The 27,492-nt window shown below is 47.2% G+C and overlaps 2 protein-coding genes across 2 annotated transcripts in view; one reads left to right on the top strand and one right to left on the bottom strand.

The window, feature by feature from the left end:
• The window catches only part of LOC143989984 (uncharacterized), a 114,074-nt gene extending 98,856 nt beyond the window's left edge, over positions 1-15,218 (bottom strand). The window contains exons 1-5 of the mRNA XM_077490227.1: positions 15,117-15,218; positions 11,385-11,482; positions 11,080-11,293; positions 10,796-10,999; positions 10,570-10,696 (exon numbers count right to left, since the gene is read on the bottom strand). Coding sequence (XP_077346353.1) covers positions 10,570-10,696; positions 10,796-10,999; positions 11,080-11,293; positions 11,385-11,482; positions 15,117-15,161 — 688 coding nt within the window. The 5' untranslated portion in view covers positions 15,162-15,218. The remainder of the gene's footprint in view (positions 1-10,569; positions 10,697-10,795; positions 11,000-11,079; positions 11,294-11,384; positions 11,483-15,116) is intronic.
• LOC143986879 (uncharacterized) overlaps positions 1-27,492 on the top strand; it is a 1,041,669-nt gene that overhangs the window by 130,702 nt on the left and 883,475 nt on the right. The gene's annotated exons all lie outside the window — the stretch shown is intronic.

Here is a 27,492-nt window from a genome sequence, read left to right as displayed (position 1 = left end):
CTCCTCCTCTGCCTGCTGCTTGAATTGCTCGTTCCCTCATACCTGCTCCCCACGGAACCAATATCTCTGCCCCGCCTCTGAATGACGTCATGTCAGAGGGTGGGACTAAAAATCATTTGTTGGGTGGAGATCACTCCACCTGAGAGAGTATGTATATATGTCTTGCAGTAGTGCAGGCCAGGTGCAGGAGGAGCGCAGGGACCGATCCTTCACTCGGCTCCCCACTGCAGCGCTGTTAGCCCTTGTACACACGGTCGGACATTCAGACGGAAAATGTGTGATCGGACCGCGTTGTCGGATAATCCGACTGTGTGTGGGCTCCATCGGACTGTTTCCATCGGAAACAGAGCTGGGCTATAAAACTTTCCGACAACATGATCCGATCGGACTTTGTCCAATTGTGTGACTTTGTCCAATTGTGTGTAGAGAATACCGATTGGACAAAGTGCCACGCATGCTCAGATCAAATTCCTAGACCAAAGCTATTGGCTACTAGCCTGAACGTAGTCCCATCGTAACGAAATAACGTCATCACGTTACGTACGATCGGATTTTCCGACAACTTTGTCCGACCGTGTGTATGCAACACAAGTTTCGGACAAAATCCGTCGGACAAAATCCGACGGATTTTGTTGTCGGAATGTCCGACCGTGTGTACAAGGGCTAAGAGCACTGTGTGTGCCGGGTCTGTTGTGGGCCGCAGCCACAATCATTTTGCTGTTCATTTTTATCCAATGATTGCCCCCTCCCTCAGGCTAAGTTTTACAAGCACTGCATTGTGTGATCAGAAAAAAAAATACCCCCCCCCCCCCTTTTTTTATCTCAGCCCACTGTGCTTCATATATGTTTGGTTTAGGTATATTGTTCTTAGCAATAAACAAATAGTACATTTTGGTATTTAGCCATGCGTTCCTGTCCTTGACATCTGCCTGACTTTGCTTGAATTGCATGTGGACACTCCAGGGATACATTACAGATGCTCCCTCTTGTGGAGATCAGTGAGATTGCGACTTAACAGCTTGCCGACCAGCCGCCGCAGTTTTACTGCGGCAGAATGGCTCGGCTACACAAATCGCCATTGTGTAACACGGCTTCTTATTGTGGCCACTAGGGGCACGTGCCCGCTGCTCGCCCCCAGAGCCGAGGAGCGTGCCCAGTGGTCGTGATGACCGCTGGGTTCTCGTGACACGGCGAGAATCGGGATCTCTGTGTGTAAACACCGAGATCCCGGTTCTCTGAGGGGAGAAGAGACAGATCGTCTGTTCATAGAAAGTATGAACACCGATCTAGCTCTTCCACTAGCAAATCCCATCCCCCTTCAGTTAGAACACATAGCAGGAAACACAGTTAACCCCTTAATCGCCCCTATTGTTAAACCCTTCACTGCCAGTGACATTTTTACAGTAATCAATGCATTTTTATAGCACTGATCGCTGTATAAATGCCAATGGTCCCAAAAATGTGTCAAAATTGTCCGATGTGTCTGCCATAATGTCGCAGTCATGATAAAAAAAAAAAAAAATCGCAGATCCCCACCATTACCAGTAAAAAAAATAATAATAATAAAAATAAAAAAAATAAAAATAATAATATATCCCGTATTTTGTAAACGCTTATTGCGATTTTTATTACCAAAAATATGTAGAAGAATACATATCGGCTTAAACTGAGAAAAAAAACTCGCTTTTTTTTTTTTTTTTTAAAAAGGGATATTTATTATAGCAAAAAATACAAAATATTGTGTTTTTTTCAAAATTGTTGCTCTTTTTTTGTTTATAGCGTGAAAAACAAACTGCAGAGATGATCAATTACCACCAAAATAAAACTCTGTGGGAAAAAAAGGACATCAATTTTGTTTGAGTACAACATTGCACGACCGCGCAATTGTCAGTTAAAGTGTGTGTCGCAAAAAATGGCCTGGTCATTCAGCAGCCAAATCTTCCAGGGCTGAAGAAGATATATTTGTGCCAAGATTGTCCACTATACTCAGGGTCTATTTCCTGGTATGCAACATGACACAGCCCTGTCAGCTGTTGATACACTTCCGGGTTCACCCGGAAGTGATGACGTGATTTACATTGATGCTGCATGCCAGGAGACACGTGAGTAGGGATGGCCGAACTGATCGACGGCGGTCGGTTTGCGGCAAATTTTGCGTGTTCGTGAGTTGCCCGATCGGCGGACTATTGCCACTGTTTGCCCGCCGGACATATGTGTTTACAGTATGAAAGAACTTTGACCCATGATGACACATCCATCATGGGGTACAGGACAGCCAATTGAGATATTTCAGCACATGGACAATTGGACATACCCCCTACCTTATAAATAGACCTGATCTGGCAGCCATTTTACATTCTGTCTTTTGTTAGTGTAGGGAGAGGTTGCTGTGTGGAGCAGGGACAGACTGTAGTGACAAAAATCGCTAGCTATCAGGTCCACAAAAGTCCTTTTATGGACTGGTATAAGTGTAGTACAGTATATAGGGTTCAGTGCACTGCTGTGCTGGTGATTGCAGCAGCCTGTCTTTTGTCAGTGTAGGGACAGGACGCTGTGTGCAGCAGGGAGAGACTGTAGTGACACAAATCACTAGCTATTAGGTCCACAAAAGTCCTTTTAAGGACTGGTATAGGTGTAGTACAGTATATAGTGTTCAGTGCACTCCTGTGCTGGTGATTGCAGCAGCCTGTCTTTTGTCAGTGTAGGGACAGGACACTGTGTACAGCAGGGACAGTCAGTTTAATCACTAGCTAGCCATTACCATTAGGTCCACAAAGGTCCTTTTAAGGACTGGTATAGGTGTACAGTATATAGGGTACTGGTGCAGGGCTGTGCTGCAGATTACTGCTGGTTTCTGCAGCAGTCTTTTATCAGTGTAGGGACTGAGGGACAGTCTGCAAATCACTAGCTACTAGGTCCACAAAGGTCCTTGTAAGGAGTGGTATAGGTGTACAATATATAGGGTGCTGGTGCAGGGCTGTGCTGCAGTTAACTGCTGGTTTCTGCAGCAGTCTTTTATCAGTGTAGGGACTGAGGTACAGTCTGCAAATCACTAGCTACTAGGTCCACAAAGGTGCTTGTAAGGACTGGTATAGGTGTACAATATATAGGGTTGTGATGCACTGCTGCCCTATTCTGCAGCAGTCTTTTATCAGTGTAGGGACTGAGGGATAGTCTGCAAATCACTAGCTACTAGGTCCACAAAGGTCCTTTTAAGGACTGGTATAGGTGTACTATTTGGTGTGCAGTATATAGGTGTGTAATACACGTATAAAATACTTGCACATATAGAAAGCATAGTATAGTGCATTTCCACTGTGCAGCATTGTGACTGCTGATCGGTTCTGTAGCGATACTACAAAGAGTGACAAACGCAATAAAAAAAAAAAAAATATTATAACTGGTGTGATAGACCAGTGGCCCCCAAAAACGACCGATTGAAGCGGGGTGTTATATACCTTCTTCCACATACATACTGCACTTCTCTAGAGACTTTTGTCACAGGGTAATTTAAAAAATGACAGGCCCTTCCACAGGGGTGGTAGGGGTAGGGCAGGAACAACAGGCTTGAGCCAAAGTGGCAAATTGCAGAAGGTGCGTGCGATTGGTTGAGTGGCTCAGCCTTACTCTTCTGCACCCTCCTCATCCTCTCAATCTGCACCCTCTTCTTCACTCTCTGCTGTGTGCACCCCCAAAGACACTACCACCAACACCACCACCATATACCTTCCGCTTGAGTCACAGGAATTATTTTCCGATCCATATAAAGACATTTCCGATGCGCAGCCACTCTTGGCATTGGATCAGGAAGAGGAGGTAGCAACTACCGCCACTCAGCAGTCTGATGACAGTACCCAGATCAGCCCAAGGAGGAGGTTGGTCCCTGTTGTTGCTGCCTACTCCGAGATCTCTAATTATAGCGGTGGGGAAGGTGACGTCGATGATGATGTGTCTAGTGATGTCACGTGGGTGCCCAAAAGAGAGGAAGAGGAGGGGAGTTCAGAGGGAGATATGGACCAGCAGATAGGGAGGAGAAGCAGGAAGAACCTTTTTTTAACGTGTCCGCTGCTGACAATAGTGTTGCCATCTGCAATCTTTGCAGGCAATGCATAAGTTGCGGTAAGCCCAACATTCACCTAGGGACAACCGCCTTAAGAAGGCACATGAGCTGCCATCACCGAGCCCAGTGGGAGCAACGGAACATACAAAGCCACACTCCAGGCTCTCACCGTCCAGCCTTATCTTTTACTTCTTCTTCTCCTCTCTCCTCACAATTGTCCTCCACTCCACCTTCCATCATGCCATCCTCACGTTTTTCTGCAAAAAGGCAGGCTTCCGTGGGCCAAATGTTCGAGCGTAAAAAAATGATGATGCCGGATAACCCTCTTGCCCAACAGTTGACGGCTGGCTTGTCAGAACTGATAACCAACTACTGCCATATAAACTGGTGGACTCGGAGGCCTTTCGAAAATTTGTGGCCATTGGAACACCACAATGGAAGGTCCCAGGAAGGAAGTATTTCTCACAGAAGGGCATCCCAGAGCTATATGGCCATGTTCAGTGGCAAGTGAATGTATCTCTGGCACACAGTGTCGGTACCAAGATATATCTGACCACAGACACCTGGTCTATCAAACATGGGCAGGGAAGATATATCACTTTTACTGCCCACTGGGTGAACCTTCTGACGGCCGTCAAGCATGTAACCTGTGGCACCCGTGTAGATTTGGTTTTACCGCCATGGATTGCATGCAGGCCTGGCTCTTCTTCTCCTCCTCCTACTCCATCCTCCTCCCTCTCCTCCTCGGCTGACTCCTCCTTTTCCGCTGCTAGCGTCTCTTCCGCTGCACCGCCCAAGCTCCCCAGAACTTATTCGGCATGCCAGGTGACACGTTGCCATGCTGTGCTGTGTCTGTTGTGCCTGGAAGCCAAGAGCCACACTGGCCCTGCACTCCTTTCAGCTTTGCGTTCACAGGCAGATCAGTGGCTAACACCGCTCAATTTGACAGTTGGTAAAGTGGTGTGTGACAACGGTGCCAATCTGCTTAGTGCATTGAAACAGGGCAAAATTACGCATGTGCCATGCATGGCACACATCTTAAACTTGGTCTCAAACTAAACCTTCTATATGCTTGCTCCAGCAGAAACGTGCAGTTAACGTCTACCTGTACGAACTCTGCGGCAGAACAGGTTCTGGGGAGCTTGTCTTTTTTTTACCGCGCCAGTGGCTGCTCATGCGTGACGCATGCAGACTTCTGTGGCCATTTGATGAGATCACCAAACTGGTCAGTCGCAGCCATGGCGCCATCAGTGACACGGTACCTTATGCCTTCTTTATGGAGCGTGCATTGCGATGTGTCATTGATCAAGCCATGGAGGAGCAGGAGCAGGAAGATGCGGAAGTCGCAATGCTGGATGAATTCCCGGGGGGCTACTCTATCTGAGACAAGTCAATGACAGGAGTCTGAAGAGGAGTCAGAGGAGGATGGTGCCGGGGCGGATGAGGAGGACCAAGAAGAGCATGCTTTAAACCTTTCTGGGATCCCTGTTGTTGTGCGTGGATGGGGAGAGGAGAACGAGGAGGATGACATTATCCTGGATGATGAGCAGGAGCCAGACCACCATACCTCTTCCAGTTTAGTGCAAATGGGGGCCTTCATGCTCCAGTGTTTTAACAGGGACCCCCGCATAAAAAGCATAAGGGTCAAGGACCAGTACTGGGTGGCAACGTACTTAGACAAAAATGGCGGAAATGTTACCACCGTCACAGAGGGCTGTCAGAATGGAGCACTTCCAGGCCTTGCTTCGAGAAATGCTGCATTCTGCTTTTGCATGCGCTGGCAGAGGAGGAATTCCCACTCCCAGTGAAACAGTTGTGGGTACCATTCCAACAGTGCCTGCAAGAAGAGGCCGGTTTTAAGATGTGTTGGTGACTTCTGATATGAGGTCATAATTTCAGCCGACCCATCGACAGGTCTCATCCGGATCCAGCATCAGGGAACGCCTAGACCAACTGTTGTCCGACTACATCGGGTTAACGGTCGATGTGGACGCTCTGAGGAGTGATGAACCCCTGGACTACTGGGTGGGCAGGCTTGACCTCTGGCCAGAGCTTGCCCAGTTTGCAATGGAACTGTTGGCTTGCCCCTCGTCCAGTGTCCTGTCCGAAAGGACGTTCAGCGCAGCAGGGGGGATCGTGACCGATAAGCGCACTCGCCTAGCTCACGACATAGTTGACTACCTCACATTTCTGAAAATGAATGAGGCATGGATCTCAGAGGAATTCAATACATGTGACCAGTAAACCATGTATATCTCTATAAACAATTTATTTAATTTATTTAATCGAGCACACAGATCTTTTTTCTACATTTGGCTGACTTTCTTGTACAAAAAAAGCACATCGTACTATATGCCCGTACCCTCCTGTTTGAAGAGGTTGAGCGGTGTCATATTTTTGGTGCCCAGCAGTGAGTTGCTGGTATCAGTGCTGGTGTCAGTGCTCTCTATCTCGGTGCTGGTGTCAGTGCGCTCTCTCTATCTCGGTGCTGGTGTGGTGTCAGTGCTCTCTATCTCGGTGCTGGTGTCAGTGCTCTATATCACGATGCTGGTGTCAGTGCTCTATATCACGGTGCCGGTGTCAGTGCTCTATATCACGGTGTCAGTGCTCTATATCACGGTGCCGGTGTCAGTGCTCTATATCACGGTGCCGGTGTCAGTGCTCTATATCACGCTGCTGGGGTCAGTGCTCTATATCACGCTGCTGGGGTTAGTGCTCTCTATCTCGGTGCTGGTGTCAGTGCTCTATATCGCGGTGCTGGTGTCAGTGCTCTCTATCTCGGTGCTGGTGTCAGTGCTCTATATCTCGGTGCTGGTGTCAGTGCTCTATATCACGGTGCTGGTGTCAGTGCTCTATGTCTCGGTGCTGGTGTCAGTGCTCTATGTCTCGGTGCTGGTGTCAGTGCTCTATATCACGGTGCTGGTGTCAGTGCACTCTATCACGGTGCTGGTGTCAGTGCACTCTATCACGGTGCTGGTGTCAGTGCACTCTATCACGGTGCTGGTGTCAGTGCTCTATATCACGGTGCTGGTGTCAGTGCACTCTATCACGGTGCTGGTGTCAGTGCACTCTATCATGGTGCTGGTGTCAGTGCACTCTATCACAGTGCTGGTGTCAGTGCACTCTATTACGGTGCTGGTGTCAGTGCTCTCTATCTCGGTGCTGGTGTCAGTGCTGTATATCATGGTGCTGATGTCAGTGCTCTCTATCACGGTGCTGGTGTCAGTGCTCTCTATCTCAGTGCTGGTGTCAGTGCACTCTATCACAGTGCTGGTGTCAGTGCACTCTATCACGGTGCTGGTGTCAGTGCACTCTATCACAGTGCTGGTGTCAGTGCACTCTATTACGGTGCTGGTGTCAGTGCTCTCTATCTCGGTGCTGGTGTCAGTGCTGTATATCATGGTGCTGATGTCAGTGCTCTCTATCACGGTGCTGGTGTCAGTGCTCTCTATCTCAGTGCTGGTGTCAGTGCTCTCTATCATGGTGCTGGTGATCATCTCCTGCACCCTGTTCATAGCCTACCCTGACCTTTCCTCTCCTCCATTGCCTTCATGCGCTCCTGAGTCCTGAATTGTCAATATTTCACAGATAAAAAAAGAATGCTTGTAGTTGTCGATCCCAGATTCACTTCATACGTGTGTTATGTCAGTGTCCATGTTGTGGGACTATGTGTGCACAGCTAGTAAGTATTTTGTGGCTGAAAATATGACCTGTAGGTTTTTAAGGTTCACCTGCCATTGAAGTCAATGGGGCCCGCCGCGAACTTTGCGGTTCGTGAACTTTTGGCCGCGTTCACGGTTCATGAAACGTCCCGTCGGAAGTTCGTCCATCTCTACACGTGAGGTTTGCTACTTAAAAGCTCAGTGGGCTTTTGTACATAGAAAAGGACCACACTGCCTCTGACGAAACCGGTTAGGCTCTCTTTTTCCTTGTCCACCTTGCCCCTGTGACTGGAGGATATGAACACTTGCTCAGGCTTGACAGGCCTCATTGGAACTTGGCAATGGCACTGGCACTGAGGATTTGTCCTTCCATCACCACCTGATAAGTATCTATTTATTCTCTTTCAACTTGGGACTATATGCTTTGATCCATGTATGTTCTCCCATGGACCAAGATTGCCAACTTGCATGCACACTCTGGATATCAAATTATGGTTTGCAACAGTGAAGGGGAGGTTACAGGACATTGTTTTGCATTCAAATCTCTGGCCACACATATACTGTGACTGTACCTTTCAATTCCATATACCTCCTCTAGATCACTGTTGACCCAGGGTGTCGTCCCCTTCCCCTTCGTCGTTGTCCCCTTCCCCTCCATCATTCAGGTGCTTATCTAATAGTTTCTTGAAACTATTGTTGCCCCCCTCGCTGAGACCACCACATTTGTGGTAGGGTATTCCACATCCTTTCCGCTCTTACAGTAAAGAACCCGCTACGTAGTTTAAGGTTATACCTATTTTCTTCTAATTTTAATGTGTGGCCACAAGTCTTTTTAAACTCTGTTCTGCAAAAAAGATGTATCCCTATTGTGGGGTCACCAGTACGGTATTTGTATACTGAAATTATATCCCCTCTCAAGCGTCTCTTCTCCAGAGAGAATAAGTTCAGTGCTCACAACCTTTCCTCATAACTAATATCCTCCAGACCCTTTATCAGCTTTGTTGCCCTTCTTTGTACTCCTTCCTGAGGACTGGTGCCCAGAACTGGACAGCATACGTTAGGTGCGGCCAAACCAGATCTCTCCTAGTGGAAGAATTATCAGTTTATCTCTGGAATGAATCCCCTTTTTAATGCCAATATTCTGTTTTCTTTGTTAGCAGCAGCTTGGCATTGCATGCCATTGCTGAGCCTATCATCTACTAGGACTCCCAGGTCCTTTTCCATCCTAGATTCCCCCAGAGGTTCTCCCCCCAGTGTATAGATTGCATTCAGATTTTTTCCACCCCAAAAAAATATTTACATTATTTCTACATTGAATCTCATTTACCATGTAGTTGTCTACCCCATTAATTTGTTTAGATCTTCTTGCAAGTTATTGCCCTGCTTAGCTTAGTATTGTCCGCAAATACAGAGATTGAACTCTTTTCCCCATCCTCCAGGTCGTTTATGAACAAATTAAAAAGGATTGGTCCCAGGACAGATCCCTGGGGGACCCCACTACCCACTCCTGACCATTCCGAGTACTCCCCATTTATCACCACCCTCTTACTCGCCCTTGTAGTCAGTTTTCGCTCCATATACTCACCCTATAGTCCATGCCAACAGACCTTATTTTGTACAGTAAACATTTATGGGGAACTGTGTGAAATGATTTTGCAAAATCCAGATACACCACGTCTTCGGGCCTTCCTTTATCTAAATGCCGACTCACCTCCTCATAGAAGGTTAATAAATTGGTTTGGCAAGAACAATTCTTCATGAATCCATGTTGATTATTGCTAATGATAGCGTTCTCATTACTAAAATCTTGTATATAGTCCCTTATCATCCCCTCCAAGAGTTTACATACTATTGATGTTAGGCTAACTGGTCTGTAATTCCCAGGGATGTATTTTGGCCCCTTTTTAAATATTGGTGCTACATTGGCTTTTCTCCAATCAGCTAGTACCATTCCAGTCAGTAGAATGTCATAAAAAATTAGGAACAATGATCTAGCAAATACTTGAGTTCCCTAAGTGCCCTCGGGTGCAAGCCATCTGGTCCTGGTGATTTATTAATGTTAAGTTTCCCAAGTCTAATTTTAATTCTGTCCTCTGTTATGCATGGAGGTGCTTCCTGTGATGTGTCATGAGGAGAAACACTGCAGTTTTGGTTACTGAGAAGAATAAATGCAATACCTTTGCCATCTCCCCATCCTTTGTTACCAGATGTCCTTCCTCATTCTTTATGGGGCCAATATGGTCTGTCTTCCCTTTATCACTGTTTATATACTTAAAGAATTTCTTGGGATTTTTTTTGCTCATCTCCCCTATGTATCTTTCATGTTCTATCTTAGCCATCCTTATTGCACCCTTACATTTCTTGTTGCATTCTTTATAAAGTCTGAATGCTGATGATGATCCCTCAACCTTGTACTTTTTGTAGGCCTTCTTCTTTGCTTTTAAATGCATTTTTAAATTGCACTTAAGCCATCCAAGACTTTTGTTCACTCTTTTAAATGTATTACCCAATGGGATGCATTGGCTAATGCCCTTATTTAATATGCTCTTAAAGCAAACCCATCTCTCCTCCGTGTTCTTTGTTCCTAAGATTTTATCCCAATTTATGCCTTCTAGCAAGGATTGTAGTTTAGGGAAGTTGGCTCTTTTAAAATTCAGTGTCTTTGTATTCCCCTTATGTTTCCTATTTGTGTGATTTATACTGAAGCCAATTGAGCTATGATCGCTGTTACCTAAATTGCCCCGTATTTCCACATCCGTGATCATGTCTGTATTGTTGGTAATCAGTAGATCTAGAAATGCTTCATTTCTAGTTGGTGAAGTAAGGTATTTATTGTTAATGACTCACCTGTGCTGATTTCCTCTATAAATGTCCCTGTTGTTCCATCCTCCTCCATAGACTGCTGATCATCCCTCACATACCTCTCTTCTTCTTCTGCTTTAACCTCAAATTCTATATCGATTGGATCTCCACTCTAAATAAAGAAAACGAGAGAGAATATCATCTGTAAGATATAAGCTTTGATATTGTTACATCACATAAAAAAATTTTTTATAAGCTCCGTCCCACCAACCTTGTAACAGTGAGGGATGGTGTGATCTTCCTGTGTGGAATCCCGGGAATACAGAGGACGGGGACATCTCTCTGGTGGGTTCCTGGTATTAGTTTGCTCCATCATATCCTTGTGTCCTTCTGAAAACTCCTCCTTCACTCCATACTCCTCATCCTCCTCTTTATACTCTTCTTTAACAACATTATAATCCCCAGGATTTCCATCCTGAATGATAATATACAATATTCATCATAACAAACATGCTGTGTATAAATTATAACTACTAATAATTATTAGTTATCTACCCGATGATGGTGGGGGATGGTGTGACCTTCCTGTTTGGAATCCCGGGAATACAGAGGACGGGGACATCTCTCTGGTGGGTTTCTGTAGCTGGATGACTCCAACATGGTGTCCTGGTACAGATCTTTGTGTTCTTTTAGAAACTCCTCCATCACCCCATCCTCATCATCCTCCTCTTTTATCTCTTCTTTAACTTCAGAATCTCTCAGGTTTCCACTTTGAATATATAATACAAATTACATCAATGATAACAATGCAGATAATGTACAGATCCTAATGATACTATCAGTGATTGTTCCTCATCTACCTGATGATGGTGAGGGATGGTGTGATCTTCCTGTGTGGAATCCCGGGAATACAGAGGACGGGGACATCTCTCTGGTGGGTTCCCATTACTGGATCCATCTGTAGGAAACACACACACTGACTGAATACATTGTTTCTATGTGTTTATCAGATGATGGGGGATCTAGGTGGAGCCTCCGTACTGCTCTCTCCTTTACAATAAAGTCTCCTCTTACCCGGTGATGTGAGGGGCGGCTGATTGTCCATCATGACGTCCTTGTAGAGATCCTTGTGTCCTTCTAAATACTCCCACTCCTCCATGGAGAAATAGACAGTGACATCCTGACACCTTATAGGAACCTGACAGACACAGCAATACATTATTGAAGAAATGGATTCTGGACACTCTGATATGGCTATGACTAAGCAACAATTATTTTTTGAAACGCGTCAGTGGTTTGTCCTGCTTCTGTTGTCACATGAACGTTGACTATTCATTACAATAAAGACTTTTATCAGAGTTTGGCTGTCCAGAATCCATTTCTTCAATATTGCTTGTACTGAGCCTGCTTCTACTTTGAGGGGGCATTTTCTTCAGTACACCACCTGGAACAATTCATCCTTTTGTACACACAATGATACAGTCACCATCCAGACACATCCCTTGTCTGTTACTGGATAATGTCCCAGAATTCCCAGAATCCTCCTCACCTCTCCTCCATCATCTCTCTGGTGACTTCTAGAATCTTCTTTGTATTTCCCTATTCTATCAGGGAGGGAGGTGGAGGCAATGTGATGGTCATATGATCTCCAGACTTCACAGGATGAAAACTCTAGATCTGAAAACCAATAGTAAAATCAAATGATATTCCCAGAATCCTCCTCACCTCACCATTCAGGTCTCCATTTTATTAAAGCCCCACTTCAGACTGAGGTATAATTTACCCACACAGGACCCCCACACTATGCAGGTTCAAAGGTTGTTTCAGGCTTTCTGACATCATTACATACAATGCAGGACCAACAGTCCTACTTTTGCTAGTGAGGATGCCAAGGGTCCGCCCCCACATCCTAAGAGCATCAGAAGAAATGCCAGATTGAGGGCCATTATGAGGAGGAGCTGTGAGGTCAGTGTGATGTCATAGGACATATAGACTGGAGAGACATTTGGATGGGGAGATTTGAGGGGTCCTCTATATGAGGCTCCCATGCAAACCAAATCATTGTTCCTGGGTGTGTCCTTCCTCTCCTAAACTGAAGAGTGAACTTTGACCTTTACCATACAGAAATCTGTCAGGAATGTGTGAAAGTAAGCTCTCATGTGATCAGGTGACGTGCGGAGGAACGGAGTGTAAATAGCAGACAATTTTCTCCAGAGCTCCTAATGGTGGGGATGGATTTTGCTGAGTGCTGGTGCCAAGTTTCACCCCCCCAGGATCAGTGCAGGTGTGGAGAAAAGCTGTGTAAGAGGATATGGAGGAGAGATGAGGAGGAGATCCAGGAATCAGGATAAAGGTCAGGACAAGTGTAGCGCCGGCTCCTGAAGAGCACATGCTATATGTTTTGAAAGTTAATGTTACACCTGAACTGCAGTTTGGTTTGGGTATAATTGTTACAAATTTGGACCTCAGCATCAGTCTGACTGGACTATAGGGTGTTCAGCCTTTCCATAGTGGGCACTATCTCTTCTGGCAGGCATGGAACCACAGTCTGGTTGGGTGCTTTAAGATTACTCTCTCTCAGAGCCCGCCCAGTGGGAGTGTTACTCTTGCTGTGCTTTCCGGGAGAGGGTACTTAAGATGTGGATGTCACGTGGTTCGGGGTTCTGGTCCAGAAGTATATTCTGACTTCATGGTCCTGGTCCTCCTGACCAGCCCCCAGGAAGACTATGGCCTGGGGTGTGGATCCACCCGAATTTATGTCTTGGGGCTGGCTAGCCCCAGGCAAGGAAACTAAAGGAAGGATTCTGAGGTGGTCCGGTGCGGTCTCCGGTTGTGGAGAGGAACAGGAATATCTAGGGGAGGACTCTTCAGAAGAAGGCCACGCACGGGTTGGCTTCTTAGCAAGAGCCTGGTGAGGCTGAGGGACCTAAGTGAATCCAATCTCGTGGGTATCGCCAAACTGGCTGAAAGATCCAGGTATCACACGAGTGTTCTACAAGTCCTAGTATCCTACATGTTCTACAACAACGTCTGTGGCAGCGACTTGTTCCTGAGTTAAGCACCTTGTTGGCTGCTGGGCCTTGTGAGACAGGGACTGTCCAACTTGAGTGATCATCCAGTTGCGAGTGGCTATTCTCTGGATTTAGTCACAGCAAGTTCTTATTATTGACTTTGACACTAAGCCCTTGTACACACGGTCGGAGAATCCGTCGGAATGTGTCCTATCGGACCGTGTTGTCGGATAATCCGACTGTGTGTGGTATGCATCGGACTGATTCAGTCAGAAATATCCGTCGGACCCAATTTTCCAACATGTTGGAAATATTTTCCGACCAACTGGTTCGATCGGACATACTCCGATCATGTGTAGAGAATTTTGATCGGACCAAGTGCCACGCATGCTCAGATCAAATTCCTACATCAAAGCTATTGGCTACTAGTCCCATCGTAACGAAATTATGTCATCACGTACTGAATGATCGGATTTTTCGACAACTTAGTCCGACCGTGTGTATGCAACAGTTTCGGACAAGATCCGCCAGGCAAAATCCGACGGACAAAATCCGACGGATTTGGTTGGCAGAATGTCCGACCGTGTGTACAAGGGCTAAGAGTACCTGAACTTTCCTCCTAACCCTCTGATCCTATACTAAGAGACTGTTCGTTAACTACGGTTTTTGCAAATAGAAATCCCTTTATGCGGATCTGTCATCGGTCTCTAAAGTTTCTGGGCCATCTACCATGGGAAACTCCTAGACGTAAATTGAGGAGAAGAAGGTAACGGTAAGCCCAATCAAAACAGCAGCTCCTTTGGGGGTTAGTGCTACACAAGCAACAGACGAGCGCATCCAAGAGATGAAGCCGGGGTCACTACACAGAAAATCAATCCAAGGAAACAACAGGCAGGACGAGGAATAGCAAGAAGGAGCTCAGAGACCAATGAGAATATTGCTCAGCCAATGGGAGATGATCTCAGCATGACTTACATAATGAAGGAGATGAGGGGGGGGGGGGGGAGTCACTTATGGTGACCATAGAGACATGGAAATTCAGCTGGTTCAGCAGGGATCGGCCACATTTCCATCCATGTGTGGTCACTAGGGATGAGCTCAGGTGTGTTCTCATGCTCCACGTGCAGAGCCCGCCAGGAAGTCGGCGCAGCGCTAATCACAGACAGTGAGACATTGCCCGATCTCTGCAGCTGCACATCGTGGCAATGTCTCATTGCCTGTGATTAGCACAGCGCTGCGCCGACTTCTTGGCGGGCTCTGCACCTGGAACATGCGAACGCGCCTGAGCTCATCCTTAGCGGTCACTGCTGGATAAAAGTCACTCGATCAGCGGCTGCAGCCAATAGCTTCATCACTGATCTGTGTATTCTGAGAGCGGAGGAGCGCCCCCCATTGTCAGAATACAATAGTGCAGCGGGGAGGATTCCCCCATCCCCCTCCAATGTGTGGATGGGGGAATCACTTCCGTTTTTTCCTCTCATCCCGCTGGATGAACGATAAAACTGAACCATGTATGGCCAGATCTGGAAGGAAGAAATATTCATCAAGTGATCCCCTTGAAGGGGTTAATCTAAATATTACCTCCTCTGCCGCCAGATGCTGTAGTGTCTTCTCTGTATCTGACATCACTTCCTGTCTGTATCTAATATCACTTCCTATCTCTATTTCATAGAGACTTCCTGTCTGGGTAGAGGTGAGATCACCACCTTGTGGAGATCAGAGCAACAGCAGCCCTGAGAAACATCTCGTAGTGTGAACACGGCCTTGTGCTGTGTGTGTATGTACTGTATAATTTTCCCCTTTCTCTCCTCCCTGAGTGTGTAGGAAGAGGCGGAGCTCTGGGTGTGTATGAAGAGGCGGAGCTCTGTGTATGAAGTTGCGGAGCTCTGAGTGTGTATGAAGAGGCGGGGCTCTGAGTGTGTATGAGGAGGCTGGGCTTTGAGTGTGTATGAAGAGGCGGGGCTTTGAGTCTGTATGAAGAGGCGGAGCTCTGAGTGTGTATGAAGAGGCGGAGCTCTGAGTGTGTATGAAGAGGGGAAGCTCTGAGTTTGTATGAAGAGGCGGAGCTCTGAGTGTGTATGAAGGGGCGGAGCTCTGTGTATAAAGAGGCAGAGCTCCTGCTGGAACAGCGGTCAGAGGGGGAGAGGTCAGATGACAGAAAGCGCAGCAGACTTGCAGGATTGAGCGAGGAGGATCCGGTTGCCATCGGAGGTGAGGAGAGTGTGAAGGATGTTGGTGACTCTGGTAGATGAAAAGCTGGGAGTCATATTGCTCTGGTGAGTGGGGAAGCACCACTAAGGGGGCGCCCTCACCATCACGTGTGTAAGAGGTGGAAGAAGGCGTGGCTACACTACAGCTGCCACTGTTTGGAGCACCGAGAACTTTACACCTTATCAACTTTTCATAGAATTTTTTTTAGAAAATTAAGTTCAATGAAGTAAATGTAAAGTGGAAGCAGTGGACTTGCAGAGAACACTATATTGAGTACAAACTATTATATGATTACATGAATTTGCACTGATTTTTACTTTATTTAGTATAGCAGGAAATATTATAAGATTGAAGAAGTAGGTAGTGAAGTAGGTGTAAAATGGAAGCAGTAGATATGCAGAGAATATTATTTGAGCCCCTAGCACTTTATATATGAATGTCTCCACATATTGTAGTGTATTTGTGATGATTTATGTGCACACACAATAGGACAGCGCTGTGACACATAATGCTCTTCTCGTTGATAAAGGGAACACTTACCTTTGTTACAGCAGCAGTCCGGTATAAGTTATTTCTGTAGGTATTTGAGTTGTTACACATAGCGCGGGTTTTATTCTATTTATATTGGGGACATAATTGGCCAAATCTGGGGATCAGGAGCCATTTCCACCCTTTACTCTTGGCTGGGGCTCTTTGTATCCATATAACAGATGTTCTACATGACTAAATCTGACATCAATTTTACTGCAAAATTAAAGGGGCCAAAATGTCTCCCCCCCCCCCCCGAGCAGTAATATATTTCTATCCCCCTTGGTGGGAGTGGAGATGACCCATCTATAAGGATATACAGTACATACACACACAGCACAAGGCCGGGTTCACACTGCGAGACGTTTCTTTGGGCTGCAGTTCTTCTGAGCTCCACAAGGTGATGATGTCACATGTAGACAGAAAGTCTCTATGGTAGACAGGAAGTGATGTCAGGTACAGACAGGAAGTGATGTCACGCAGAAATTGGAAGTTCCAGGTGAGAGGTGAGTCAGGAGGAAGTCGAGAGGAGACATTGCTGGCAGCAGAGGAGGTAATAAGATCTTATTCTCTATTTACACCCAGTAACCCCCCGTCATGTCCGTCCTCTTCCTCCATAGTCACTGTGATGTCTTTTATCTCCAGCAGATGATGATACACACATATATAGTGTGGAAACTTAAATTAACCCCTTCATGGGGATTAGTTGATGATTATTATTATTTTGCTATTTTACACGGTTCAGTTATTTCATTCAGCCAATATTCGGAGCATAAAAAACTGAACACATTGGAGGGGGATGGGGGAATCCTTCCCACTGCACTTTTGTATTCTAACAATGGGGGGCGCTCCTCCGCTCTCAGGATACACAGATCAGTGATGAAGCTATTGGCTGCAGCCACTGATCCAGTGACTTTTATCTGGCAGTGACCACACATGGATGGAAATGTGACCGATTCCTGCTGAACCCGCTGAATTTCCATGTCTCTATGGTCACCTTTAGGGATGAGCTTCGAGTTTGAGTCCAGTGTAAGTTCAACTCGAACATCGGCAGTTCGATCGTTTGTCGAAGATCGAACATTATGGGCCGTTCGTGCCAAATTTGAGCAGCGTGTCATGCCCCATAATGCACTGCAGCATCGCAGTGGTTTGCTAGCTGATGATTGGCCAAGCATGCACTATGACCCGCATGCTTTGGCCAATCACAGTGCCTTAAACAAACAGAGCCATAATTGGCCAAAGGCAGGGTGCCTTTGGCCAATTCTGGCTCAGGGGGTTAAGTACACACCCCACATTATGTAATGCCGCCTGCACGTTGGCCATGTGTAGTGTGTTGCTGGCATTAAAGAGAGAGTGTGTCATTTCATTTACTTTGAGCAGGCAGTTTATTCAGCTAGGTAGATCTCACTGACCGTTCCGCTTTGTACTATTTCTAATCTACTTCAGGCAGGCATTTGATCCAGTTTAGCTAGATCTCACTGCAGACCATTCATGCTGTACTGTTTCTAATATACTACAGGCAGGCAGTTCATTCAGTTAGCTGCAGTATATTCAGTACTGTATCCTGTGCAGCTAGTTCTCGCTGCAGACCGTTCCTGTTATTCTGTTCCTAATATACTGCAGGCAGTTCATTCAGTTAGCTGCAGTATATTCAGTATACTGTATCCAGTTTAGCTAGATCTTGCTGCAGACCATTTGTTCCTAATATACTACAGGCAGGCAGTTCATTCAGTTAGCTGCAGTATATTCAGTACTGTATCCTGTGCAGCTAGATCTCTCTGCAGACCGTTCCTGTTGTTCTGTTCCTAATATACTACAGGCAGGCAGTTCATTCAGTTAGCTGCAGTATATTCAGTACTGTATCCTCTGCAGCTAGATCTCGCTGCAGACCATTCGTGTTGTTCTGTTCCTAATATACTGCAGGCAGTTCATTCAGTAAGCTGCAGTATATTCAGAATCAGTATATATACACATCCCAGCTTTGTGCAGCTATATCTCACTGCAGGCCATTCACGGTGTACCTATTCAAATACATTACAAATACATCAAATACAGTATGTCTGGAAGGCCAACAAGGAGATGCAGATGCTCACAGGCCACTAAAAGAGGGCAAGCAGGCTCTGTGCCTACAGCCAACATTGCTGGTCGTAGACACGGTGCATCCTCAGCACGTGGCCATGGGGCACGCTTGTCCTTTTTTTCGGCAGCTGGCCGTGTTGAGCCACAACATGCAGAAGAGTTGGTAGAGTGGATGACCAAGCTGTCCTCATTCCCCTAATCCTCTGTCGCCCAGGCTTAGAGTACTTTGGCTGCCAATGCAGCTGCCAAAGTGGCATCTTTCATCTGCTCAATGTCATCAGTCACTCCTTCTCTAGCCACACCATCATGCCCTCAGGAGTCCCGCGAACTGTTCGACCACAGTGTTGGGTACGTGCTGCAGGAGGATGCGCAGTGTTTTTAAGGCTCTGATGATGGTGGTACCCAGATTGAGGAAATGCAGTAACCTGAGCCCAGAGAGAGGGGTGCCCAAGAAGGACAACAAACTGGCAGTCGTGTTCCCCCAGCTACAGCATACTGCCAGGTTTGCTCCAGTGATGAGGTCACTGATTCTACGTGGGTGCCTGAGAGAAGGCACATCTCCAACGAGGCAGGATTCAGTTCAGGGGCCAGCTTAAAGGCAGCCAACCGACTGCATCACACCACAGAGCTCCGCATGTGCAGGGCGCTGCTGACTCTGCATTTTTCCAAAATTTCTTTGGTGTGGCCCTTTTTTGAGATGTGTGCAGCTGATTGCACCGTTGCTGTTTGCAACATATGTCTGAAGCGTATGAAGTGTGGCCAAAACAGCAGCCGCTTGGGCACCACATGCCTGACCAGACATATGTTGAACTCCCATGCAGTCCGTTGGCAAGCGTACTTAAAAGACCCACCCCAAAGAACAAGGCGGACCTCTCCTTTCTCCTAATCAGCTGGGATCCCCAACCCCACTATACCTTCAGTTCTCTCAGAAACCTACACTGAGAGGAATGAAGGTGTAGAATTAGATGTGCCAAGTACTTGCGGGCAATCTGCTATCGCTACACCTACGTCCGATTGTAGCAGGCAAATTTCCCTACCCCAGTTGCTAAACCAGCAAAAGAAATTCGGTCCCAGCCATCCACATGCCCAACGGCTGAACGCTAGCTTGGCTAAATTGCTAGCACTTCAACTGCTGCCTTTTCAGCTGGTAGACTCTGTCCTCTTTCGAGAATTTGTGGAATGTGCGGTACCTCAGTAGCAGGTTCCCAAACGTGCCTTTTTGTCACGGAAAGCGATTGACTCCTGGTCCAGCAGGCGTGGACAGGGATGTTACCTATCTTTCACAGTGCACTGGGTCACTCTTCTGGCAGCTGAGAAGGATGCAGGACAGGGTGCAGTATTGTTGGAGCTTGTTTCGCCACCACACCTGCAAAATGCTACTAGTGGTGATTCTGACACACCTCTCTCCTCCACCCCCTCCTCTTCTCCTTCCTCCATAGATTTGTCCTCGGAACCAGCGGTGCTCCGTAGGTGTTCAAGGGGCTACTCAAGAACTCGGGCAAAAAGATGCCATACGGTGCTTGAGCTGGTGTGCTTAGGGGACAGGAGCAACACTGGGGCAAATATTCTGTCAGCTCTGAAGGGGCAGGCTCAGAGGTGGTTGATGCTATGCCAGCTTCAGGCATGAATGGTGGTTTGCAACAATGGCACTAACCACCTCTCCGCCCTCTGACAGGGACACTTCACGCTTGTTCCCTGTTTGGCTCACGTCCTTAATTTGGTGGTGCAGCGGTTCTTCTGCAGGTACCCGGGCTTACAGGATCTCCTGAGGCAGGCCAGGAAAGTCTGTGTGCATTTCCGCCAGTCATATAATGCCAGTGCTCGGCTGGCTGACCTCCAAAAGAAATACAACCTTCCCAAGAACTGCCTAATCTGTGACATGCCCACCAGATGGAACTCCAATGTTGACCATGCTGCAGCTGCTGCACACACAGCAGAGGGTCATCAATGAGTACCTGTGTGATTATGGCACCAGGACAGGGTCAGGGGAGCTTGGCTTTTTTTTTGCCACGCCAGTGACTCATAATGAAGGATGCATGCACTGTTCTGTCACCATTTGAGGAGGCCACAAGGATGGTGAGCAGTGACAGTGCATGCATCAGTGATACGGTCCCTCTTGTCTACCTGTTGGAGCACACGCTGCATGGAATAATAGACAGGGCACTTGAAGAGGAGGGCTTCCTTACCTTTCAAGGCCCCTTTATCCAGACGGTGTTCCTGCTGGCCCACCGATCACACAGGAAGAGGAGGAGGAGGAGGAGGATTGTGTCAGCATGGTAGGTGAAGCCTAGCATTCAGCATCAGCAGAAGTATTCAAGGGAATGTTTACAGTCCCCAGAAACCCATGGAGTTGTACGTGGCTAGGAGGATGCGGCTGCGGATCAGGTCATCCTTAGTGACCCAGAGGACTTCAGACCGAATGCCTCAGCAAACCTACGCTGCATGGCCTCCCTGATCCTGCAAAGCCTGCGAAAGGACCCTCAGATTCGTGGTATCAAGGAGAGGGATCAGTACTAGCTAGCAACCTTCCTTGATCCACATTACAAGGGCAAGGTTGCAGAACTTATCCAGCCATCGCAGAGGATGAAACATCTTCGGGAGGCCTTGCAGAAAGGTTTGTGCAATGTGTCTCCAGAGCCTGGGAGGTTACAAATTCCTGGTCCTAGATCACGTGTTGTGAGGCTTCGGTCAGTCACAGAAGGAGTGGTGGAGAAGGTCTGACAGATAGATTCAGACAATTTTTTAGTCCACAGCCTCAAGGCCTGATCGGTTTCAGCAACCATCGCCAGCATCTGATTTACATGGTGCAGGAATACCTAGGGGTGAGATCAGACTTGAAAATCTTTCCAACCAAAAATCCTCTGGTTTACTTGAGGATGGATCACTGGCCAGAGCTTTCACATTATGCAATTAAGCTACTGGCCTGTCCTGCATCCAGCGTTCTTTTGGAATGCACATTCAGTGCTGCTGGAGGCTTTGTAACCAATCAGAGTGCGCCTGTCCACCGAATTGGTTGATCGGCTCACCTTCATAAAAATGAATCAGTCTTGGATCCCCAGCTACCAAGCACCTGCTGCTGATGTAACTGAATCTTTTTTTATGAATGCGAGATCCCTTCAAGACTGCCTATGCCGATGCTGAGTGACTATCCTATTCCTCCTCAATGTTCATGTTGATAGATTGTAAGAACATTGGCTTAGTCTTAGGGAGACAGCAAGTGAGAAGCCATTTATTGTACCCTTTTTGTCTATAAGAACCTCTATTTACACCAGTAATGGTTGTGCCCTCCTTTCACTGTCAAATGGCTGCTGCAGTTCATATCATTATTCATTCTCAAAATCACTCCATAAAATAGAGCCCTATGTGACAGGAGTCACTTTGGGTGGGGTCCCGTGGAACCCAGCATAGCTTAGAGAGTTAAACCCCCTTTTCTCTAGACCCCCCTATTATGTATAAGTTACTCTGTGTCTATTAGGGGCACCGGGTGACCAAGAAGCCCAGTCTGGTCTTCCCTAATCGGACTCGTAGTACAACCACACCTGACTCCAAATTTTTTTTTTTTTTTTTTTTTTTATTCTTTATTTATGGATTGCAGGTAATACAGAAGCAAATTGTAAAAGAAACAATAGACACCCAGTCATCTCATTACATCAAATAATACATTCAGTACATGGTGGGGAGCATGTGATAGTTTATAACAGTATATCCGTATCATACCTAGAGTAACCAAGGCCCCAACCCTTACTGGGTTCTTTGAGTCTCCCGCTCGCCACTTCCTTTTTATAGTAATGCGGCACGTGGGGTGGTCTCTTCTAGGCTGACCCCGAGGGGTCTTCGTTAATGGTTTGGGGTCACTCGCAGAGTGGGAAGCCCAGTCGGGGCCACTCCCACGGCCAGCCGCCATTTAGAAAGAAAACTGGGTAAATAGCGTGGTAAAGCCCTCGCAATCACTAGTTATTTTTATCGGGAATGTGGGGAGTGGAAGAGGGAATGGAAGGGGGGTGGGTGGCGGGGAGGTTAAGGAACAGGAGGGAAAGAGGGGGGGGAAGTGGGTTAAAAGGTAGAAGGGGAATAAGGGGGGGTGATGTGGACCCTAACGGTCCTCAGGTGGAGGTACAGACTGTGGTAATCCCGGTGGCGAGCCCATACCGGAACTGTCTCCCTATTCCCATGTCAAGCATCACAAGTAAGTTCTGTATGCATCAGAATACCTAAACAGGTTCCAAGGCATCCATCGAGCGGTGTGTTCCTCCTCTCTATCATGCAAGGACGCTGTAAGCTGTTCCATTCGATAGATGTCGCAAACTCTCGCAAACCATTGAGACACCGTCGGGGCGGCCTGTTGCTTCCACATACTAGGTATGCATGCCCTGGCTGCGTTCAAAAGGTGTTTTAAAAGTGACCTACGAAACCTCTTCCCAGAAAGTGGAGTCAGGTTAAGAAAGACTGCCGCTGGGTCATTCCTAAGATCGACCGCTGTGAGATCAAGTATAATCTTGAGAACTTGCCCCCAGAAATGGGACAATTGCGGGCATTCCCAAAATATATGGAGCAGGGTACCTGCATGTGCACTGCATCTCCAACACCCAGGGCTATGCCCCGGGAACATGACTGCTAAGACCGTGGGAGTCCTGTACCAGCGGGTCAAGATCTTGTATGTGATTTCCTGATACTTGCTGCACAGGGATGACTTGTGTGCAAACAGCAGTACCCGAGCCTTTTGTTCTGTCGAGAATCTGACATCAAGGTCCCTCTCCCATTTTGCTATAAATGTTGGGTCTCCCCGGGATAGAAGGTCCATTAAGATCCCATACGATTGGGAAAGAGACCCACGGATCGGCCCCTCACCCAAGCACAGGTCCTCGAATGGAGTTAACGGTCTGCGAAAGCTCTCACTGTTGGGCAAAGACTTCAAAAAGTGAGAGAGTTGGGCCAGTTTCCACTTGCCCAGGGCAGTGTGCCCCAACTGCTCATAAATAGTCAAGACACTCTTCCATGCCCTCAGGCCCAAGAAGTGGGAAGCTCTGATCAGATCCTGGTCTGGAATGAGGCGAAAGGACCGGTCTACCATGCCCGGAGCAAATTGCGGGTGTCCAATAATTGGGGTCATTGGTGAGGGAAAGCTGGGCACCCCCGCCAGTGAAAAGTATCTGGCCACCTCTCGTAGCGTGGATTCAACAAGGGGGTGTGCCAGCGTCACCCCCGAAGAGATAGGCCCAACCCAGGGCAGTCCCTCAATCGGGAAGGGCATGGACTCTCGTTCAAGACGAACCCACAGCTTATCCTCCAAGTGCCTACACCAGTCAACCGTCCGGTTCATATGGACTGCTGTATAGTACCAAGCTGGGTCAGGAAGTCCAATCCCTCCCCTGTGTTTCGGTCTAAGTAGTAAAGTTCGACTGAGCCTTGGGGGTTTGCCTTGCCAAACGTATCTAATAAAGACGGATCGTAGAGTCTTGAAGAATGACTGGGGAATTCGTATTGGCAGGGCCTGCATAAGGTACAGGATCCGCGGCATTATATTCATTTCTCAAGTCATCTTCCAGGACGGCACACCTGAGAGATGAGAGGCTCCTCCCTACAGGAAACACAATCAATCGACAGCTGTTTTAAGTCCCCACCCTTCCCCTTGATCCTCAGTTTTTGATTGTGTTTCTCCCTACACAGCGAAACTGTTTGTTTTTTTCCAAATGACCCGAAGCCTGGGGCTGGTGGTCTCCCCCTGGGAGCCGGACCACAAGCCTGGGAAGCCTCTGGGTCTGGTAGGATATTCTTGTCCTTCCTGGGGGGTTCCCCTATCTTTTCCTCAGGGCGGGCAGCAGAAATTGGAAGAGCCCCCCTGAGAGCTGAAGGACCCTGGGTACAGTGGTGTACCCAGAACTTCAGGGGCCATTATCCTGTCTCTCCCTCCTTACCTGTACAGGTGGCTGTTCAGACGGGGGTGCTGGCCATCGGTTCTTTCCAGGGGGCTTGTCCCCGACTCCTGGGTCCCCGGTAGCTCGCGTGGGCTGCCGGAGAGGGCGTGGCAACAAGCACCCGCGTCATTTTCAAACTTCGGGAAAATGGCAGCGGCGTTCTTACCCAGGAGGGAAGGCTGAGAGTCAGTAGGAGCAGGCGCCCACATCCTCCTTTCTCTAGAGCGAGGAGGCACCAGTTTACTACGGTGGATGTCTGCCTTAACCACCTCAGATATGAAGATAGGAATGAGGAATGGAAGGCATTGCCCCCCCCCCCCCCCAATGTATATAGACTGACTGGTACAGTGCAGGACACAGCCTAACCTGGCACCTCCCTATGGGGACAGCAGTTGGGGGGGGGGAGCACTTTGGCGGCTATCCTCCTTGCGTGTGGACCATAAGGATGGAAAAGCAAGCCCGCTGGCTGTGGCAAAAAGAGGAAGACGACAACGGTGAGTACTTTACTTTCCTTTTGCCTTGGGAATTTAGCTGCAAAATCCCCAATTCCAGCCAGAGGGTTCCTGGGCATTTGAGATCTCACCTGGGGTCTGGATTCAAATAGCCCTTAAGCTTCTGCTAAAAACACCAGCCGCAGCTCCCTCTTACATCAGAGAAGCTGTATGGTGGACAGGTGGTGCAGAGGAACGAGTGTGCCTAAACCACCTCAGATGAGAAAGAGGTAGGTAGGCCATTGCTCCCCCTTCCCCGTGTATATACTGACTGGTGCAGTGCAGAACCTGGGGTCGGGATACAAATAGCGCAGACGCCACTGCTAAAACCACCAGCCACAGCTCCCTCTTACAGCAGAGACACTGTGGTTATCGCAGCAGTAGGTTGCCAGCCTCTCCCTACATGCCCAGTTGTGGTACATTAGTAGGGATGAATATAGCGTACAGAGGGGACCTGGTAGATACAAAGTTACTTACAGGCCAGGTATACCACTGAACAGGTTATTAATTGGGCAGTGGTTGGTGGATTCAGAAGCTCCCCTGGTCAGCAGGTGCACTAGGTTACCGGCCCTATTAGCCCAGCTGCTAGGAATCTGAAGTTGCTTCACAATGTTTAAAAGCTGACCTAACATTCAAGGATGGGCAGAGACCAAGCTATTGTGTGGCACAGTAGGGGTTCCCTTGTCACAGATCCTCCTTTTGGGGGTTGCCTGCTATAGTTAACTTTCATAAGCTCCAACCTCCCACTCCACCTTTACACTGTGTTTATATTATAGTGTAGGAGGTAAGAAGAAACTTTTTTTATTGGTTTGGGCTACAATCCACTCAGTGGCAGATCTAAAGGCGATTCACCATAGATCGCTCCCTACATCCTTTTAATTGAGGATTTTCTGTGCAAACCTATGCAAGAGCTACATAATTAATTGTTTGAAGCCTGCAAATAGCTATTTACCTCCCAGGCTAAACTGGTAACCACCTCTTCTAGAGAGGTCTTAAATTGGTCTCTAGGGCTGGGCTCATTGAGACTTTAGTTGCTAATCAGCACCACCTGGATATGTGCTGGCTAGCGTTTGCTCAGTCTATGGAGGTAAGGTAGGACAACAACTACTACTAATAGTAGGGTGTCCAACCATTTTAGGATCTGTTCCTTCTCTGGTGGTGAAGGTTTAGTATCTACAGCCCAGGCTATGCCTATGAAATAAATTGCCTGTTGGTTATTTCATAAAGGGATAGACCATGACGACTCATTGGCTGCACACCAGTAGACCTCAGTAGTGAAAGTTTGTCCTTGCTGGGATGTTTTTGTGGCACAGCAGAAATACACATTGAGATTTGTGACATCTCTGCTTATAAGGGCTATATTGCTGTACATCAGAAATGCACTGCACTGAAGCTTGTTTGCTGTCCTTTATATACTAAAGGTACTTCTTTGTTTGGCTACAGATCAGAAGAATACAACAGTGAAGGTGGTCTGTACTTTCTGGTTTTGTGTTGCACAGCAGAAATGCACATCGTTGAGTCTGGTGACATCTCTGCTCATAATGGTTATATTGCTGCACATCAGACATACACAAGATTGAGGTCTGTCTGTGGGGCTTTGTGTCCTGTTTTACTGCCTTGTTGGTTACTTATCAGAAAGGCAGCAGTGAAGTCTGATGATCCTGATTTGCGTGGCGCTGTGCTGATTCAGACAGTGCTATTAACAGCAATGGCTGCCGAGTTTAAACATGCGATTTGACATGTTGAGTTGCATGACAAATCATTTCAATATTGGTGTGCTATCTCTATTCATAGTGTTTTATTGTTGCACATCAGATTTATACAGCATTAAGGTCTGTGAGGTTTTGTGTCCTGTATTACTGCCTTATCAGAAAGGCAGCAGTGAAAATTGATGGTTCGAATTTGTTGGGCTACATAGTAGAAATACAAATTGAACCCCTGCCAGGTGTAGTACATATACTGCCTTTGGTAATCCATGTAGCACCACAAAGTGGTGTTGTGCTGATTTTAGCCATGCGATTTGACATGTTGAGTCGCAAGGCCAAATCGCTTCAATATGGATGTGCTATCTCTATTCAGAATTGTTATATTGTTGCACATCAGACATATACAAGATTGAAGGTTGTCTGTCCTTTGTCTTGCATATACTGCCTTATTGGCTGCATATCAGAAAGGACACAGCAGTGAAGGTTGCTTGTCTTTTTCTGATTTTGTTTTTGCTGCTCAGCTGAGAGACACATTGAGGATGCTGGTCTCTCTGCTCAGTATTGGTATATTGCTACACATCAGACATACACAAAGATTGAATGTTTGTGTCCTGTATGTCCTATATTTACTGCCTTATCGTTTGTATATCAGGCTAAGCAGTGTTTCTCATGGATCTACCTTTCTGCATCTTAGGGATACACAGCAGGGGTTTGTTGGCTGCAATCCTCCAGGGAGTCACAGCATTGGGGACCCCTTACTTGTTCGACCTGAAAATTGCTATTTGTTTTTTTCCCTGCGACCTGTGTAATCTTGAGGTCTGTGGATCCAGGAATCAGGGACTGCTGGTGTTGCACAGACACAAATGGTACCCATTGGAAGCCATAGTATATGACTTCTCATGCGTCTTGCAGTCCCAAGTCGCAGGTTGGGTCGCACGGGTGTGGGAACCCTAAACTTATCTGTCCCTTCTGATTGAGGTTTTGCTACACAGCAGGAATACTCATCATGGCGTTATTGTTTTATTTT

Source organism: Lithobates pipiens, unplaced genomic scaffold, assembly GCF_037356315.1.
Source record: "Lithobates pipiens isolate NorthernLeopardFrog02 unplaced genomic scaffold, aLitPip1_a1.2 Scaffold_18, whole genome shotgun sequence".
Lineage (NCBI taxonomy): Eukaryota > Metazoa > Chordata > Amphibia > Anura > Ranidae > Lithobates > Lithobates pipiens.
Note: the sequence above shows the minus strand (reverse complement) of the source record. Positions and strands in the feature narration are given on the sequence as shown.